At 42.2% G+C, this 19,534-nt stretch overlaps 1 protein-coding gene across 4 annotated transcripts; it reads left to right on the top strand.

Annotated features, from left to right (window-relative positions):
* The first annotated feature begins 692 nt into the window (after nucleotides 1–692).
* FAM168B (family with sequence similarity 168 member B) lies at nucleotides 693–18,683 on the top strand. Of its 4 annotated transcripts, none has more exons than XM_015870935.3 (7): nucleotides 693–747; nucleotides 5,393–5,473; nucleotides 9,256–9,339; nucleotides 10,515–10,657; nucleotides 11,483–11,660; nucleotides 13,165–13,294; nucleotides 13,623–18,683. In XM_015870935.3, the coding sequence occupies exons 2-6, from the start codon at nucleotides 5,404–5,406 to the stop codon at nucleotides 13,275–13,277; spliced, it is 588 nt and encodes a 195-aa protein (XP_015726421.1). In that variant the 5' UTR covers nucleotides 693–747; nucleotides 5,393–5,403; the 3' UTR covers nucleotides 13,278–13,294; nucleotides 13,623–18,683. The 4 variants fall into 4 exon arrangements, with proteins under 4 accessions (XP_015726421.1, XP_085369646.1, XP_085369645.1 ...); XM_085513520.1 differs by having other exon boundaries at nucleotides 693–1,041; XM_085513519.1 differs by having other exon boundaries at nucleotides 693–1,084.
* Nucleotides 18,684–19,534: the final 851 nt, after the last annotated feature.

Raw genomic sequence — 19,534 nt, 5'->3', positions numbered from 1 at the left:
ATTATTATACTCATAATTATATAATTACTTTCTGCCCAGGGAGGTTGTGGATGCCCTGTCCTTGGAGGTGTTCAAGACCAGGTTGGACGGGGCCATGGGCAACCTGATCTAGTAAAGGTGTATGTTTGGTGGCCCTGCCAGGCAGGGGGTTGGAACTACATGATCCTTGAGGTCCCTTCCAACCCGGGTCATTCTGTGGTCTGTGATTCCTCCTCTCTGTCACCCGCACAGCCTTCTTAGCACGGTTCACCCCGCGTCAAGGAGTGACAGAGCCTTCATTAATTTCAGCACAGCCAGCAGCGCTGTGCCCTCTCATCCAGAGGGCGGCACGGCTCTGTACGCCAGCACCCCAGGCCTTGCGGTGCCGAGCAGGCCGTGCCGCCATGCTCGCTCCCAACGAGGCCCAACAGCGCAGCCACAAAAATGGCGGCCGGGAGGCGGGCAAGCGGCGTCACGTGCCGGGGGTAAGACCGAGCTCTTCCGGCCACGTGACGCAGGCGCAGTGCCCTCCACTGGCCGCCCGCCCCGCCCGCCCTCCGGAAGTGACGTAGCGCCGTGTTGGTGCGCAGTTGTTGGTGCGGCCGGTCTCGGAGCGGAGCTGCCCGGCGCGCACTGCGGCTGTGGAGGCAGCGCTGCCCGCGCGGCCCCGCCCCCCCGGCCCCGCCTCACGCACGCGCCGCGCGTTACGCGTTACGCACCGCACGCAGCGACACGGCCCAGACCGCCACCACGAAGCGCCGCAGCCCGGTGAGTGCCCGGCGGCGAGGCCCGCGAGCGGCACCCGCTTCCGGAGCCGCTCCGACCGCTCCGGCCCTTACGTAATCGCGCCTCGGGCTGGGCCCGCCGCCATCCGCGCTGCGGCTGCGGGCCGAGGCCGCGTCACCCCGGGCCCGGCGCCCCGCGGCGCGGAGGGGATGCCGCTGTACCGCCAGGCGGGGCCGCGTTGAAGCTGAGCGCCGAGCAGGTGTCGGAGCGGCCCGAGGCGGGCAGGTGCCGGGCACACCGAGCTCCGCGGTGGCGTCGTGCGGCCCAGGCGGGGAGGTACCGTGTGTGCACGGCGGGGCTGCCCCGTTACCTCAGTGACGTACGGGTGAAAGAAGTGTTGTCTGGGTGTGCTCGATGTGCTCGTCCTGAACAAAGGGTGACATTCCTGCTCTGAGAAGTGTCAGAAGTTCTGTCTGAAGCGCTGCGTGGCTGTCAGTGCGGGATGAGCTCTATTCCTAAGCGTTCTGTCATGCTGTGCATCCCGCTTAGCGGGACCAGGCGTTGTGTCTGCCCTGAGGTGGTTGAACCGTAATGTGTCTCACTGGTGTCATGGAAGCTCTCTGCTGCACTGTGCCTTCTGTGCTGCTCACACTTCACCTTTCGGGTCAGGCAGTGGGAGAGGCTGAGTCCATCAGTGAGCCCAGCTCTGCTTGGAACCTGTGGCAGTTCCATCTCAGTTCCAGAAGTATCGTGTATTGTGGGACAGTAATTTGCTGAGAAGCAGAGCCTGCAAAGGTAACCAAAATGTCGTGAATGGGGTTTTTGGTGTAGTGAAGTTTGAATCTTTCAGTTGTAAGTTTTCTGCGTGTCTCTTGTTGATGAACTTGCCCAGTGTTAGCAATAGACGGGCTTCTGAAACTTGAGGAATTGATCATTTTGCTGCACTGTTCCTCATCTTTCAATTGATAGTATTTACATACATGAGCTCCAAGTTACATTGGAGATGCAAGGATGGGAGTTAGGAGATGTCCTCTTCTTGTGCAAGAGTTGCAAACTTCAAGAAATACTAATCCATTTCTTTAAGTTTTTCTGTAGCTATAGATGTTGTGTTTGGTTGTTGTTAAAGGGACAAAGCATTGGTGATGTTGCTGTGATGCTTTGGAAGACCAGAATGCCATGATGTACAAATGAAGTTGGTTCACCAGCTGCATCTCAGTACTAAGTTTTACACATAAGTTTCTTTTGTATGAATGGTAAATGGAACTAATTATGTTGCATCTTCAACACATAACCACGCTGTGTCAGGAAGGACTGATGCTTTGCACAAGTGCTATTGTTGTTAATGTCTGGCTATTTCAGTTCTGTCATTCAGCCTTTAAAAACATAAAGAAATCCCAAGGGACTGGTAGAATAGACCTACAGATAAGGGTTTTTAATTATTTCAGACCAATAGCATTCTTAAGTGTTTATTCCTGTTTGGTCTTAAAAGGTGTAAGAAAACAAATGCCTGCGTGTACACAAGCACACAAATCAGAAACTGGGATGTTTGTCAGTCTTCCTTGTCCTCTGTGAAAGGAGTAAATGAGGTAACAAAGGCAGCCTTGCTTGTGAATAGTGCTTCTAGCTTTGTCTATTGCTGTGTGTGTGAACTTGGGTAGAGGTGCTACTTGTTCTTCTCCAGGCTGCGGTTCTACCGCTCCAGGCTGTGCTGGAGCTATCAGGGCTTGCTCTCATTCTTGTATTGGAATCAGTTGTAGGCACTTGGTGATGTGTCTCAGCTGTCTCACATTGGTAGGCAGGAAATCCAGCAGCTACCTCTGCCCGGAAAACTCCAGCAAAGCTGGAATCCTGCTAATGGACTGCACTGGTCTCGCTTCCCAGTTACAATGTCAGAGTGGAATTGCATGCTGGGGGCAGGAGGTATAGCAGTTCTTTGTAAGCACTGATCTGTCATGGACATCCACGGGTCCCTGCCCTGTTTGGAGGCACTTTGTTTTAGAGTAAGAACTCCTGGATTTGTGTCCCTGTGGCCAGGAAGGCCAGTGGTACCCAGGGGTGTCAGCAGGGTGAGGGAGGTGATCCTCCCCCTGTGCTCTGCCCTGAGGGACCACATCTGCAGCACTGGGGCTGATTCTGAGCTCTCTAGTTTGAGGTATGCAGGGAATTGCTGGAGAGGATCCAGTGCAGGGCTGTGAAGATGGTTGGGGCCTGGAGCATCTCCCTGATGAGGAAGGCTTGAAAGATCTGGGACCATTCAGCCTGGAGTGAGGGCTGAAAGGGGATCTTATAAATGTATATAAATAGCTAAAGGGTGGGGGTCAGGAGGATGCAGTGGTGCCTGGTGACAGGACAAGGGGTAAAACTGGGACTCAGGAAGGTCTGTCTGAATATGAGAGACAAATTCTTTATGGTGAGAGTGGCAGAGCCTTAGCACAGGTGCCCAGAGAGGTGGTGCAGTCTCCTTCTCTGGAGATACTTAAACCCACCTGGATGCTTTTCTGTGCAACCTCCTCTGGGTGACCTGCTTTAGCAGGGGGGGTTGGACTATAGATAATCTCCATAGGTCCCTTCCAACCTCTGCAGGTCTGGGATTGTGGGACTTTTGGGAATTTTGCTTCTTCGAAGCTTTGACAAGAAATCAAACAAGAAAAATGTTGAACATTCCAAACATGGTGGTTAATGTAGCATCTACTAAGGAACTGTTTATGAGTTCCTCTTTTAGAATGCTAAGAGCATTCGAAAAGTATTCAAGGATGGGCAGATGTGACGTACTGTAGTGTTCTAATGTGAGTCTGTTTAACTTACAAGAATGAAAATGGTAGTGGGCGCATGGTAGAGTGCTTTGTGTCCTGTCCTGACCCACACCTGGGGGAGGACCCAGTCAGCCTTGGGAGCACAGGTGAAGGCAATGCAGCTGTGGGACTGGAAGGGGTACAGCCTGGCTGTGCCTCTGTTAGACCTCATTTGTAGGGCTGACCGCCATTGGGGAAGGATCTCTGGTTGGAGATCTCCTTGGTGAAGCTTCCCCTGGTGAATCTGGAATCTTCTGATATGGCTGAGCAATTCTTCCCTTCCTTTATATAGCACCTTTCTGTGGTGCAGGTCCTTCTGTCTTCATACCTTATTGTGCATCGTGTGCACCATCACGTTGATCTGTCCAGTTGCTACAGCCTGTTTATTGATTCCCTTTTTGCATTCACACTGATCTGCAAAACAATTTCAAAACGCAAAAATTCCTGGAAATGTGCTCACTCTGCCTGTTGCAGGAATAAAAGAGTATTTCATGTGGAGTGCTGGAGCTGCGGCACTAGCAGCAGTTGGTCTTTGTGCTCAGCTCCCGAAGCGAGGCTTTAAAAGGAGGGTGGGTGATTGACCTGGTGTCTGTTCCAGGATGAAAAACTGGCTTTGGGAAAGAATGGAGGGTGAGGCATTTGCCCTTTGCCAAGCATGCTCACAAAGTCTTTTAATCAGAGTATCTTTAATAAATATGATTAGTTTCACATCAGCTGAAGGAATTAGTCGACTGGGTAATTTATATGCGGTTGTCTCTGTGCAGGTTTTAAACAGGTGATGCACTGAAGACACATTTACATACATATTAGCATGAGAATGCTTTGGAGGGGATGCCAGCAGAAAGGCTGAAAACCAGCATCTTTGGGTTCACTTCAGACTGTTTTTCCTATTAGTTGATGTGGAGTTTAAGCCTGCACCTTTCCTCCTGGAAAGGTGGACTGCAAGGTTCTATATTCCAGCGTAACAGATGCACTTCCAGGTACAATTACAGTAAGGGTGGGACGATTGCAACCGCTGGATAATACTGTATAATTATGTTTACACAATGCCAGGTCCTTCGGAGAAGGCCTGAAAGTAATTACTTTAAATTAGAATTGGATCCGAAGTTTTGTCAGCAGTATAAAAACTTGTGTCACATTCGGTGAGCTCTGATGTGATTTGTATTCCTAGATGTACACAGACTTACTAGAAAGACTTGCACATCTGCAGTGCCGTTTTACTTGCCTTGGTTGTTTATGTACAAAGTCTGCTTGAGAATGGTGCTTGGTTTTATTACTGACAGCGGTGCTAATTATAGGGACCTGTATGGTGTGTAAATATACACAGAACCAGAAAGGAGCAGACCCAGTTGGCAGCTCATCTCATGCTCTGAAGAACATAGCAGTAAATGGAGCTGGTCTCTTTCTACTTCTAAGATACTTGGGCAGTTGACAATGGCTGAATGAGTGGTGGTAAGGGAGTGAAATCCTGGTCTTGTACTACCCGTAGTAACAGACTGTGAGTATTTGCATCTCTTGGCTGGATGCTTCAGGGAAGAAAGGGGAGGAAAGCCACGTTGATAGGTGGTAAATGACAGGTTGGAGAGAAGCCTGCTGCTCCTGCAGTGCATTGTGGAGCTGTGAGCCATGGGGAAGCTCTTTGGGGTGGAACTGTTTTGGAAGCGTGAACTGCAACAAAGAATACTTCATTTGTGAGAGATTCTCTATCTGAATGAGAGTTAGTGATGCTTTGAAACATAATTCTGCAGTAACCCCGTCTTGCTCTCTAACTGCAGATCACTGATGTGAGCAGTGAAATTGCTGCTTTTTATTCCTTCAATTCTGCTGTTGTTGACATTTCAAGCTTTCATTGTACATGAGTAAATATTTGTTTCTTTTTCTTTTTTTCCTGATAGTTACTGAAATCATGAATCCTGTGTATAGCCCTGGATCTTCTGGGGTTCCCTATGCAAATGCCAAAGGAATTGGTTATCCAGGTAACTCCCTTATTTTTGTTTTCAATTGAACTTCAGTCTACTAGTCTCTGCAGTCAAGAAGTAGTTGCTCACGAGTGGGCTCATGTATGGTGATCTTTTGTGGTTTCTTGTTTTGTTTTTTAATTTAAAAAGTGATATTTCAAGAGATGTGTTAATTGTATTGTTTTATAATCTTAAAATGCCTTGCAAAGTGACTTGCTTGGGGAGCTCACATAATTATCTCCTGCAAGAAGAGGAGCCAGTCTTCCTGCTTCTAGTTGGCTGATACTGTTCACAAGAATTAGAAGAGAAAGCGGTGCTGAGGTTTGGACCAAGAAAATACCAAATAGTATTTAAAAAACAGAGAAGTAAATGTATTTCTTGTTTTCTTGCTTCTCACTTGTGTTCAGGTTTCTCGCTGTTTTCCACCCTCCCACCTAATGCTCAGTCTGAGCATTCTGGTTTCTGGTGTCTCTGTAGTTCAGAAGCTTAATAAAGCAATAATTAGATGTGGACAGACAAAACTTTACAAGAAGACTGAAAAGAAGCATTTAATCTGTGAGGCATTTCAAACAGTTTCTTGATGCAGCCTTTCTTACACATGTGGTACAAATGAATTATTCCATTCTAGGAGAGTCTGCATGGTCGATGAACCCCAATTTTATGTGTCTTGATTTTATGTATCAAAGTGTGTTGCTTTCACAGACAGGTTGATCTGTGTTGGGAGCCAGCAGACATTCAGCACAGCAGTTAATGTTAATAATCTCTGTACTAGGTTTTCCTATTGATCTACAGTTGTAGAATTTGTGTTGCAACTTCAGTCATATACTGAAATGTAATATACATTTTTGTGTTCCCTCTTTAAATACTGATGTGTGAGTTTGCTTTTGGTTAGATCTCTGTAAGCCCTTCTACCTTTCTGTCTGTTGATTCACTCTTAGGTACTTCTATTGTATCCTCACTCTAGTGTGGCTTTATTAATTTCTTCTGTAGTACTGATAAGGCAAAAAAGTCTTGTATTGAAATAATTAAGGTTGAGTGATTGAAATTGCTCAGTTGTAAATTGCTGTGTAACCGTAAGTCTCGCAGGATGGTCTTACTCTCCATCTTAATCAGATATATGGGCTAGAATAATTTTATCATAAGGCAAGCAGAAGTAGTTACTTAATGTCAGTTACAGTACAATTATAGATATATTCATAATTGATTTGTCAAGGCTTTAGATAAAGGTTATTAGTGAGTACATCACAGAGTTATGGAATGGCTTTGATTGGAAGGGATGTTAATAACAATCTATTTCCAACCCCTTGCCATGGACTGGCTGCCCCCCACCAGTTCAGGCTGCTCAGGGCCCCATCCAAGCTGTCCTTGAGCACCTTTGGGGATGGGGCACACACTGCTGTGGGCAGCAGTGCCAGGCCTTCACTTCCCTCTAGGTAAATAATTTCTTCCTATCATCTAATCTAAACCTCTCTTCTTTTAGTTAAAATCCATTCTCCCTTGTTCCATCACTATCAAACCTTATTAAAAATTGGTATGCTTCATTTGTAAGCTCCCATTAAGTGCTAGAGAGCCATAATGACATCTCCCAAGAGCCTTCTCTCTTTTCCAGGCTGAACAAGCCCAACTTCTTAAATCCTTCTTCAGTGGAGAGCTGCTCCAGCCCTCTGAGCATCTTTGCAGGCCTCCTCTGGACATGTGCCAGCAGCTCACCTTCTTTCTTGTGCTACAGGCACAAGAAAGGCCAGGTTGTAGCACTGCAGGTGGGGCCTCATAAGGGCAGAGAATAGGGGGACTGTCCCCTCCCTTGCCATGTCAGCTGCCCCTCTTTTCATGCAGCAGGATACTAATACTAATTGGTATTTTTAACTCCTTTCATTTTCTAAACACAGATTTATGTTTGCCAGGGTTTCTCTTGTACTTATAACTGTTCACACGTTGCTTTTCAGTCATCATTTAGTCTGATATAAGTAGTATTTCAGTTTACTTAAGAAAATGGACTATCACAGACCTGTAAATAGCAGTTTAAGCCACACAGGAACAATAGAATAAAAGATGAGAAGTTACAGATATTACTGTTTGTATACAAATGGATAAAGCTGCCAGTCTTTGCATTGCCGTAAACTGTCATAACTGAAATACATAGAACTTCAGGAAAGTTGGTATAAATGTGCCTGAATTGCTGTATTTCAAGCTGGTGGCTTAACATTGTTGCCTGCAGAAGTTTGTCAGTTTCCATAAGTGTGATTCCTTAGTTCTGCCTTGTCAGTTAGTTCTGCCCATGATGCTGATAGAGCTTACTGAGCTGTCTCATTCATACATATAGACCATGGGATACACATAAAACATCCTGTAAAATGAAAAGTAGATGAGGGTATCTGGTGGCTTGAAACTAGATGATCCTAAGGGGCCCCTTCCAACCCAAACCATTCATAACATTAGTTTTTTCTTTAAAATAATTGCATGACTAAGTCTCCTTCTCTTGCCTTTACTAATACAGTAACTACAGATTCTCTTTCCAGGATCATTAAATTTCCATGGATTGCGTGGTAATAGAAAGTAATGAGCATAAAGCTAGGAGTGTATTATTTGAAGGTGCTATGTTTGTAAAGCTGTTGCATATTTAATAGCTGCTTGTATTGCACTACATCTATTTGAAGTTGTTGGGTTGGTTTACAGTAGCAAGGAATCAATATCCAAATGTTCTCATGTGAATTGAAGTTGTATCTAGAAGTGAGAGCTGCTCCTTGGTGTAACTGCACTTCTGGTTCAGAGCTGTTTGTGGAGCTAAACCTGTGAGGAATGAAGAACTGAGGACTTCTGTAAGAAATAATGCTGCAGTTGTGAAGTCAGGTGTAGAGCTGTATGGAGAACTTTACTAGGAGCTGGGGAGTTTGAAATCTTTAGAACTATTTATATTCTGAAAAGTGTCATGATCCAAGTATGTCATCTTTGATTTTTCAGCCTAATGCTTCTCTTAAGTGGTCAGTATGGATCAGGCTAACAGAAATGCCAGTTGTATGTAACTCGATACATTTGCAAAGTGCTTTACAAAACTAAGGGTGCTTAGTCCCAAGGTAAGTGTAGCTTTTGTTGTAAAGAGTAACAGTAAGGACTTCAGAGTTTATGAGAAAGCAGAGATGCTTCAAATGTGGAAAGTGTTTTGAAACTGACAGTGATGGTGTAAGTAGTCATTGCTTTTTACGCATAGAATTTGAAATCTCTAAATGAAGTTATTTAAAGTCTAGTAAACTTTATATTTCTGAAATATCAGTTGCGTATTAATTTAACTCTAGTGGTTCGTGAATTGTGGTGCAGAAGTGTTTCCCTATGTTTTGCTATGGCCTGAGTTGGTCACTTATTGTTTTTGTTGGGTATCATAGCACAGTGCTAAAACATGATCTTCTATCACACTTGAGTGTAGTGTATCTGTAACAAGAGCAGCAAGCGCTTTGAACTGCCTGAGGCTGCTTTGTGTTTGTGATCTCTCTCATCTGGGAGGTCAGAGTTGCTCTGACTTTAAGGGGTTTCATTATTTCTGTGAGGTAGAGCCTTTTCACCACATGAAGGTTTTCATCAGCTCATAAAACTTGGGGAACCTTGGATAGTTGCACAGAACTCTGTTGTCTGTCTAACTTATATGAGCTGCATGGCCAGCATTAAGGTTTGCTGAAGAGCACGCAGAGAAAGAATGATCAGAAGGCATCTGCTAGCTCGTATCAATTAAAGGATGTACAGGAAGTATAAAGTTTGTTTAGGCTTTGCAGTCAATCTAGAAAATAACTTGGTACTCTTTCTTCCAGCTGGCTTCCCAATGGGCTATGCAGCGGCTGCTCCTGCCTATTCCCCTAATATGTATCCTGGAGCAAATCCTACCTTCCAAACAGGTATGTGTAATAGGTGTGACTGAGCAATAACCCAAAACTCTGAAGTTACTAGAACCAAGAACTAAGAATAAGGAAAAGCTGTTAGGGCTTACAGTAACACACTATGGGGTTTTTTCTGGCCCACCTGAGATTTCTTCAGTGTGCAGCCACTTTCTTGGAGTGGGTCAAAGCTGTATTTTATTACCCTGTCATTAGCGCTGGGTGCTTCAGCAAACGTACTTGTATTCTCACTCTGGCCATTAAGTGATAGTATTATTTAGGGACTGTAGTGTGCAGCTTACTGTGGCAGTAGTGATGCTCTTCATAGGTCTGTTGGATTCTTCATGACATCCTGAGCCTGTGCCTCTGACGAGGGCTGCAGGAATTTTGGAAGAATTGCCTGTCTTTAGGTGGAACTTGAGCCAGCAGTTCCTACTTACACCTGCAAAAGTGGAGTTGTCATCTTGCTGTAGTGAATAAAAATAATTCTTAAGTCATTATTAAGGATTTGTCTGTATCTGGAGTATACTGAAAGGAAATTTAAAGATACTCAAGTGCCTATGAAGTCTAGTTTGCTGTTGCAGTGAACCACGGTGTTGATACTTTAAAGGTAGGATCTCTTTCATACTAGCCCTAGGTAGATCAGAAAGTGCCAGCAAGCAAATATGAATAAACTTCAGTTGAAGTGGAGGTGGCATGTTTTGTCTCTGCTCTCTGTAAAGCCATCTTGAGGCCTTAGGAAGGTTGTGACCTTAGGAATTGTTTTTCTTGTGCTGTTTATTCTTCTGGAGAAGGTAGTTACCCATCATCTGCTGTCGCTACAGTACTTGATGTGTTGAGAACTGGGCTGATATTAACATGTACCAAATACTCCAGTGTAGGAGTGCTGTCTAATACACCAAATCTGAATGTTTAACAATACTACTATTAAAATCCAAAGCTACTTTTTATATAAAAGCCAATTAGTGGAAAAGTTGATAACAATAATACAGTAACTTTTCATTCTTAGTTGAGACAGTCAAGTGTTACATACAGACGTTACCAGTACTGTCTATAAGATGTAACTTATGCGTGGATATTGAGGCTAGGCTACAAAGTACTCACTGGAATTAAGCAAATTGCTGCCCGTGACTTCACAAAGCAGTGTACTGATGCTTTTTTCATATTTTTTAATGCAGATTTACCTTTGTTTCCAGGTTATACACCAGGCACTCCTTATAAAGTGTCTTGTTCACCCACTAGTGGTGCAGTCCCGCCGTATTCCTCGTCACCAAATCCCTATCAGACTGCTGTGTATCCAGTTCGAAGTGCCTATCCACAGCAGAATCCATATGCACAGGTAAATGATCGAAGCCAAACAACAGTTATGCTTTGTGTACACTGTGATATCTGCTTGTGTTTTATTCCTTTATGGGGTTGAAGAGAATAATTAGCTGCCAACAGTGGGAATTCTTAATGCAGTAATTTACAGTGTTACACATGTGTACTTCTACGTTTCATCTTGCATGATGATTACACTCTGCTTATTGATAAAACGTTTGGTGTTTGAAGATAGACTAGTTTCAGTAGCTTTAAAAATGAATGCTAGAAGCTGTAACTACTACAGCAGTTTGTCAAAAAAGGCCATAAGCTTACACTATTTTATTTTTTTAGGAAGTCTCTGTTATAGTTTAGGGAGTTATGAAGTTGGTTTAAAAACTCCTGAAAGAGAGGAGACTATTTTAACAGGCAAAACTTTTGAGAACTGCTAGAAAAGACAGAATGAAGACAGTTGGATAAACATAATATTTGGGGGAAAAGTAGGTGCTTCTGGCTTCTGTAGAGGAAATTTGTTACATGTTAGTTGAAGGGGTTAGTGGGAATGTAGCAGGGTTTATCCAGACTGCTTGGTGTATTTGGATTCTTTAACCAAAAACAGTTGAATAAGAAGTTGTGAGAGATGTTCTTTCATGTGTTAATATATGAAAAGATGTGAAACAAAGAGACCTTATTGTTGTAGGGGCAGTCAGCATGGGAGAGCTATTTTTGCCTCTGCTGTTTCATGTTATACTAAGTGCCTTAAAATGAAGGACTAAATGTTACCAAGTTTGTTAGTGAAAGAAGATATTGTGTTTCTTTATTTTCCCCAAAAGTTACGCAGTAATTGCTTAATTTTTCTCAACAGCAAGGCACTTACTACACACAGCCTTTATATGCAGCACCACCCCACGTAATTCACCATACCACAGTTGTGCAGCCTAACGGCATGCCAGCAACCATGTACCCTGCTCCTATTCCACCACCAAGAGGAAATGGTGTGACCATGGGGATGGTGGCTGGGACTACTATGGCAATGTCAGCAGGTAGGTCCTAACACTTGTGTATACTCGATGCTCTGCTTTATTTGAGGAAAAACATTAAAATGTGATGCTGGAGACATACTGTGCAGGATCATAAACTTACTGCTATTGGAAGGGTCTTTTGTAGGTTATCCAGACAAGCATCTAAACACTGACTCCAGCCTAGATTTGGTTGGTTACTCCTCCAGTGATATTTTGTTAATCTGTAGTGATGGGAATATTATTATTATTTCAGATACTAGTAAGGTGGTAATTTTGTATATTTGTATGGAATTTCATCTGTTTTTGCGTCCTTTGCTTCTAATCAACATGAAGACTCTGAATTCCTCTTCTCCAAACCTTCCTCTGTACCTAGATGAAGGCAGTGGCCTCTAAAGGCAGAACCAAACTCATTGCTCTCAGCCTGCACTTCTGTTGTTGACCTCTGTGTGTTGAGATATAACTCTGTGTTTGCACTGCATGGGGGCCCTTTCTGTCATGGGCAATTGTTTGGAAGCAAGTATTCCTAACTCCATGGTCTTTGAGTCGCAGTGTTTTAGAGAAGATGCTGTTTAGCTGTTACAAAGGCTCATCAGTGAGTCTTTTCTGAGAGGTGTTGTGCTTTGTTATTCAGTGTAACACATTCAGTGTCCACATTCCTTCAAATGATTCTCAATTTGGTAATTTAAACAATGAGCACCGTGAGGTTATAGAATCATAGAATAACCCAGGTTTGAAAAGACCTTGAAGATCATCAAGTCCAACCACAGCCTAACCATAGTACCCTAACTCTAACATCCCTCTGCTAAATCATATCCCTGAGTGCCACATCCAAACGGTTCTTAAACGCATCCAGGGATGGCGACTCAACCACCTCCCTGGGGAGCTTATTCCAGTACTTAACTACCCTTTCTGGTTGTTTCCAGATTGTTCTTTATGTCATCAGATTTGTCATTTAATCTGGGGGAATTTCAGATCTAGGGAAGTGACGTGTCACAAATTGAACTTTCTGGAGTGTTTTCAGTTTCATGTGTGGGCAAGCTTATGCCAGGCATTTTTTAATTATTACAAAGCACTGCAGAGTTAAGATCCTGTTATCTCAGCCTGTTTCTGCCCCCCCCCCCCCCCCCCCCCCCCCCTCGTTTGTCTGTAAAAACCTGTATCTGTGCTAATGCAAACAAGAAGTGATTTATTATGATTTGTCAGTCGAGTTATCTCTACCATCAAATATTCTTTTGGCGTGTAATGCTGGCTGTGGAGAAAAGTATTTCAGTGAATAATCTGCTTATGTTGCAAGGCTTCTGCTAAAGCTGTTTGTAAGTAATGAGCATCTTTGTGTTGGACTGAGCATCAAAATTACACCGTTGCTTGAATGTTTGAAGAAAGGTTAGGTCTGGAGTGCAAAATGAGGTTGGTAATTTTAAATCGGAATATGAGCAAGCTGTAAGATTTTGAATTTCTTCTGTATGTTTTTCTATACCAGAGTTTGTGATTACTTCTAAATCTATGTATGTTCTCTTCTTCCTAGGAACTTTGTTGACAACTCATTCCCCAACTCCAGTAGCCCCTCATCCAGTTACTATGCCCACATACCGGGCTCCAGGAACACCAACCTATAGTTATGTGCCCCCACAGTGGTGATCAACCAGGCAGTCAGTGTAAGTTGTAGATTTAGACTGAAAATAAAGATTCATTTGGGGAAAATTCTAGTAAGCTTCAATGTATGCTTCTTGTAGTTGCTGTAGGAAGATGAGTTCTGATATGGACCATAAATTAGATCATGTGTTTGAGGAAAGAGATTTGATTTTGAAGTCTTCTGTAAGGTGGGGTTTGGAAGGGTGTAATGTGTGCTGGAACTGTACTGTGTGGTACTTGTGAATGTCTGATATGTTTGTATTATCACTGTGGTGCATGCAGTTGTAGGACACCTTACCACACTCAAATAGTATCTCACTTAATCAAATATCTTCCTTCCCCTCAATGTAGGTTTGAAGATGGGAGATATGCAATCAAGAAATTGAGGTTTAAAAGTTGGTGCTGAAGCCCTCATGCCTCCAACCAGGACTCTTCTTCTGAATGCTTTCAACACTTGGCTAAACACTACTAATTCCTGATCACTGAAGATTTTCCAGTGCTGCATATCTTACATCTTGGAACTCCAGCAGTTAGTCTTAAAGCAAATCCTGTTTTGTGGACTGTCTTGCAATTTTTTAGCTAATTATAATGATAAAAAGGGAGTATAAATTTATTCTGATCCATATCTAGTTGAATGCATGTTAAAACACAAAAACAAAGCTTGCTCAATCTACCTGCAGTGACTGATGCAAAAACCATCATATGCAAATCCAAAGGAACCAAGAAGTATTTTACAACTTGTATCACTAATGCACTGTTGTAATGTATGCAGGGTCTTAAAAGGTAGAATCATGAAAGTGAGTTTCTTTGTAGACTACCATAAGATACATTAGGAAAGAGCTTCAACCTTTTTTGGGTTGATGGGATTGCCAGTTTAAAAGGGGCACTTTTTTTTTTTTTTTAATTTAAGTGATGTATTCTTTTCAAATTCAAGTACTAAATTGGACTGACTGGAAAATGAGTCAGAAAAGCTGTAGGAATCCCTCACGTCATTAGTTTACTTCATACCTTTACATTTTTGTTACATGGATTCAGTGTTATAGAGCTGTTCTCAAGGATCAGAATGAAATGGCGAAGGTAATGCTGTGTGTGCAAGTAAATAAGGCAAGCTTCCTTGAGGCAAAACTTGCCATTAGGAATAGTAGGAGGCGACCTGTGTAATGAATTGCATGCCCTGGGGAGATACATATCCAGTACTACCTTTCATATGATGCAAGATGTGTCAAAGTGAGACTGCCACACAGGCTGATAGAATAACACTTTCCTTTAGATCTCCGTTCAGGAGATCACTGTTGTTTTTCCTAAAGAATGTTGTAGTCAGTTGCAAACATAGGTGCAGTTGACCCATTGTGCTTTCCTGACGTTTAAGAAGTATTAGGGCTTTCTGCGACAGACAGGGAGATCAGCTGCGTGCTATCCTGAGGAAAGCTGGTGTGCCTGATGAGTATGTTAAAGGGGAACAAATCATTTTAACACAATTTCCTTGTTAGCTACTTGCAGTATGGACTACAGATACGCTGTAGTAGGGCTGCCAGACTATAGAGGTTTCAGATAGTTTGGTTGTTTTTTATTTTTTCCTGAAAATATTTGTAATTGAGGTGGGAGCCATTTGGTGGTTACAGCATTTTGATGTATTTTTGTAGTATTTTCTTTTTTTTAACTTCCTAAATTGCACTTGAAAGCATGTAGAAATAAGACTGACTGCAGATTAGCATTTCATTGCAACGAGTCATTTCTGGTATTCTTTCTTGCAACTTTAATTCTAAAAACAGTACCTCAAAGCAAATGCAGTGGTGATAAAGGGCTAGCCTTAGAACCCATTTGTATACCTAAATTCTCACCAGGAAGATTTTAAATGCTCAAATTACAATATTGCACATGAAATCAAGGTTTTTCTTAGACCTGCTTGACATATATATTCTGCCTGCAATAAATGATGCAGTAAATGATTATAAAATGTTGTTCCCTTTTAAGCGTTTACACAGAGGTATATCAGGCTGTATCGTTCTCATAGTCTAATTTCCATTCAGAAGTGATAATTTCTTTTTAAGTTCTCTATCTAATTAACGTCTTTCTGGGGGTGTTCTGCTCCTCTATAGATTTGGCAGCTACTTTGGGGTAGCATCAGTGCTGATGTAATGCTGCCATTCCAGTACATGGTGTGATGCTTGTGAACTGGGGTTAGAGCCTTCACTAACTTTATTTTTTCAGTAAGCACTCTCCATATATATATATTTTTTACTACTTTTTTGTTTGTTTGTTTGATGAAGTTCAGGATTATTTTTCAGGAATCACTGTCAGAGGACAGCCCCTTTTGTTTTAATTCCTTGAATATTAATGATGTTGGAATAAGTACTTTAAACCTTACTCATGAGCACTTACTGCAGCTTAGCGATTTCCATATGTTTTCATATGGAGCAGAAAATTACCCCCAGACAAAACCATCTGAATCTGTACTGCCTTGGGTCAGGTCTGTTCAACGATTCCTTTTGTGTAGCAGGTTTGCAGCTTTGAGTAGCCAGGTGTGCAGGGTGGTGCAGTGAACGTGGATCCAGGCCATTTGTTCAGTTTGCAAGTAGTGTGACTTTTTGGTCGTCTTAGCATGATTTGAACGAGAGAGTCCAGGTGTGAACCAGTGCTATACTGAGGAGAAGCTGTACAGAACAAGCTCAGAGCTTCGCTGTCTCCTGTCCCATCACCCCATAAACTAAAGCTTTGAAAATCATAGGAGTGAACTTTGAATGCTGCATTAGATGAATAGTTAAGGAATGAACATCCCGTATCTTTGCCCTAAATTCAGTTTCCTAAATGTCACCTTGGAATTGGTCCCTATGACGTTCTGTAACTTATAGGCAGTCACACTTACTCGAGCACTTTTGTTTTCTAAGTTGCGTTATGGGATTCATCTATGAGGGGAAAACTGCCACACCTTCCGGTTCTGATCAGTTGTAATGCACTGGGAGGGTGGAGCACATCTCCAGCTGTTTGATATGGGAAGTAACCAAAAGCACAGTGCGGAGGGGACAGGAGGGGAGTATGTGTGTGTATATAACTATCTTAATGGTATTTTGTTGCAAATAGTAGAAAGCATGGATATAAAACAGCGGCGGGGGAAGTCGTACATCGTTACATAGGCGTTTACACAGTGAGGGTCTTACGAAACATTCTCTCCTGCTTTTTATATAACATTCCCTATTTAGAATTCCTTTATAAATAAACGCGCAGTATGTTTGCACGAGAGCTCTGCCCATGGGAAGAGCTTGTGCTGTAGAGACATTTCAGATCAAGCTTCTCTTTAAAAAAATAAAAAAAATTAAAAAAAAAAATAAGAAAAAAACTTTTATGGCAGCTTTATATGATTAAAAAAAAGTACTACTTTGAACCTGGAACTGAAGATAACTGCAGCAATAACAGAGAGAAGTCCAAAATAGATCTTTTTTTTTTTTTCTCCTTTTTCTTTTTTTTTCAATTCAAATTTCAAGTGTTCAATTTAGGTGAGATATTTTTTAAAGACTGAAGTATTCCCTATGTCAGTGAGAACTGATGAAAATGTCTTTTAAATGTAGCAGCAGCAAAATAGAAATAGCTAACAATTGGCACCAAAAGCATGTAGCCCTAGTCAGTGGCATGGCGGTTATTAACCAGGCAATTGGAAGGAGAACAGAGAGCCTACTACTAGATCTTGCTATGCTTGTAACCATCTCCTGTCTGAAGTTTCTAGGAGACATACAGGAGTGCTGTTCGTGAAAGCTTTTTGAGTGTGCTATGCAAGTTAAAAGCTTAGATGGCGGTGGTAGATGGGGGAGAAAAATCCTTTCCTGTAGTCCTTCCTCGTATCACTTCATCCATTGAAGGAAGAAACAAACCGTGAGTACCACAGTGTTTTAGTGTTGTCTGAAGATATTTCATAGTATGGTGTTACATACCAGAATACTCAACATTGACTGCTCTTCACAAGGTGTTGTGGCTTCGGTGTCACTTGGGTGGTAAGGCTGCTTAGGGAATCTGAGCGAGAAATGGTTAGAACTGGCTTGGAATTACTCCCCAGTGCTTGAGCGTGGTATTATGCACCATTCATTTGGGTTTAGGACATATTTTTGCTTGAATAGCTTAACTCCAGACTTAAAGTCATACCAGAGAATGGTAATGTGAAATCTCCCGTGTTAGGAACATGAGCAGTAGTGATGCTTCAGCTGGAATGCATGGGGAAAGAGGACAGCAGTGGTTGTCGAGTTGTTATTTGCAGTTGCCCAGATGTGGTTCGTGTAGTAGTTGGTAGGTAGTTGATAGTTGGTATGATCCATGTTCAGTTTTCTCCAGCAGGTGTCACTGGTCAACCTTTGTGTGTGCTGAAGGTCAAAAGCAATCCATTGATCCTCACATTGAAGCAGTTGTGAGCAGTTGTCCAAAAAGCAGTGAAGATTTAAGCTCATTGAGACAGTTCTTCCATAATGTGTCAGCTTGCTAATTCTGTATCTCATCAATTCCAAGCTTCTTGCAGATTTGTTGAGTTAGAATGCCAATTAACAGGATCAACTGCAGCAAAGTTAGGATTGTGTAAGCCTCAAAGAGCATCGAGTTCTTTCTGAAGTAGTGAGTATGACTTCTGCTTTGGGGGTATGTGTTGGGAGAAGGTAAGGTGTTTTGCAGAGGGAATAGAGGGAAGAAGAACAGTGTTTATCTGGGGACGAGGAAACCTTTTCTTTTGTATGTTGAATAAAACACTTAAACATCTGAATTCCACAGGTAGGTAGTAAGGGTCCATTTGTATTAAACAAAAAAACCCCACAGAATTCTAAACAGTGTATGGGCTCTGAAGTTTCAACACCAAGAAAGTGAACGTGACTTTTCTAAACTGTTGTGACTTTTGGGCACTTAGCAGGCAAACTGGGAAAGCTTTTTTAGCTGGCTGCTGTACAGACTTGTTTTAAGTAGAATGAATTTGTTAGTGTGTTTCTTTTTTTAATTGTAATGCTATTATTGGCTGCCCTCATGTCTAAGAATTGGAAAAGTGAGTGCATGCAATGGAAGTACAAGAGGCCCCAGTAATAGTTCTCCATGTTTGTTATGAAATAGACACAGGTTTCCTTTTTATGACTTTTTAAGAACTGTCTTTACAAACAGTTGTATTGGTACTTTCTTTTTTGGTTTAAGTTTAGGTCAATGTTGTCTTCCAGGATAAGTTTTAAGGCATCACTCACTCCTGCATTGAATTATCACATCAACACAAAGAGTGGAGATCCCATTCTGAGCCAGTTCAATTGTGAAAATTCATACTTTTTTTTTTTATTTTTTATGCAATTCAATGAGTAGATGAGCTCAGATTTAAATTCTTAAAAGCACGTTTATTGTAACAAGAATTGTTATGTATTAATACTTCAGTTTTCAATAAAGATTGACTTGTGTTGCTTATTGTGGGATTGGTGTTTCTTTTTGGTGACGCGGCCCGTTTAGAAAACGTTCTGTCTTTAAACAAATGAAATCAAAGCCAAGTAGTGAAATGAGTGAGGGTGAGCTTCCTCAGTAGGGTTTCTCTATGGCTAACAGAGCATAGTAATGAGTCTTGCCAAGTTGGAACATCTGACAAAACTGAAGGTGCTGCATCTCTGCCTCCCTTCTTTTTGAGGCGTTTCTTGGGGTTTGGTGGTGCTTTTATTTACTTTTTTGGGCATCAAAGTAGTTCAAAATGTAAAGAGTTCCATTTTCTTTGCTTTATAATGCTATAAAGTTTACTTGATATTGGGTGACTGTTGTCCCTGAGCTGACAGGGCTTGAACAGATAAACTTTAAAGTCAATATTTTGATTTATTCCCCAGAAGGAAAAGAATAGATTGCCCACGCACTGCATCTATGTATTTCTTTAGATGATAGATGGATGTAAATGGCACTACAATGGGAGAATGTACATTCCAGGGGAGGAGAAGGGGATACTGATGGCATGCTGTGCTGCTTGAACTAACAGGCTGTCCTTATTCCTTCTAGGGAATCCAGAAGTAACATACTTAGGAACAGTGCTGTGAGAGGCAACGCATGTAGAAGAGGAAGATTCCATGTTCCATGTTTTTGAGGTTATTGCTACACATGTTAGATGGTTTTTTGTTTGCTTTTATACTGCTCAGTCAAGTAGTTGAGCTTCTGCAGTTGTGGCTGAGCATAATTTAGAGCATAAGTTCTTCTTTCTTTGTGTTTTTTTTTTAACAGTTTTTTGTCAGGTCATTGGAGCTGATGAAGATCTGTACACCCTAACCAGCAGGTTGATGTAA

Source organism: Coturnix japonica, chromosome 12 (assembly GCF_054131305.1).
Source record: "Coturnix japonica strain WE chromosome 12, WE-NBRP24, whole genome shotgun sequence".
Classification (NCBI taxonomy): Eukaryota; Metazoa; Chordata; class Aves; order Galliformes; family Phasianidae; genus Coturnix; species Coturnix japonica.
This window is presented reverse-complemented; position numbering and strand designations above follow the sequence as displayed.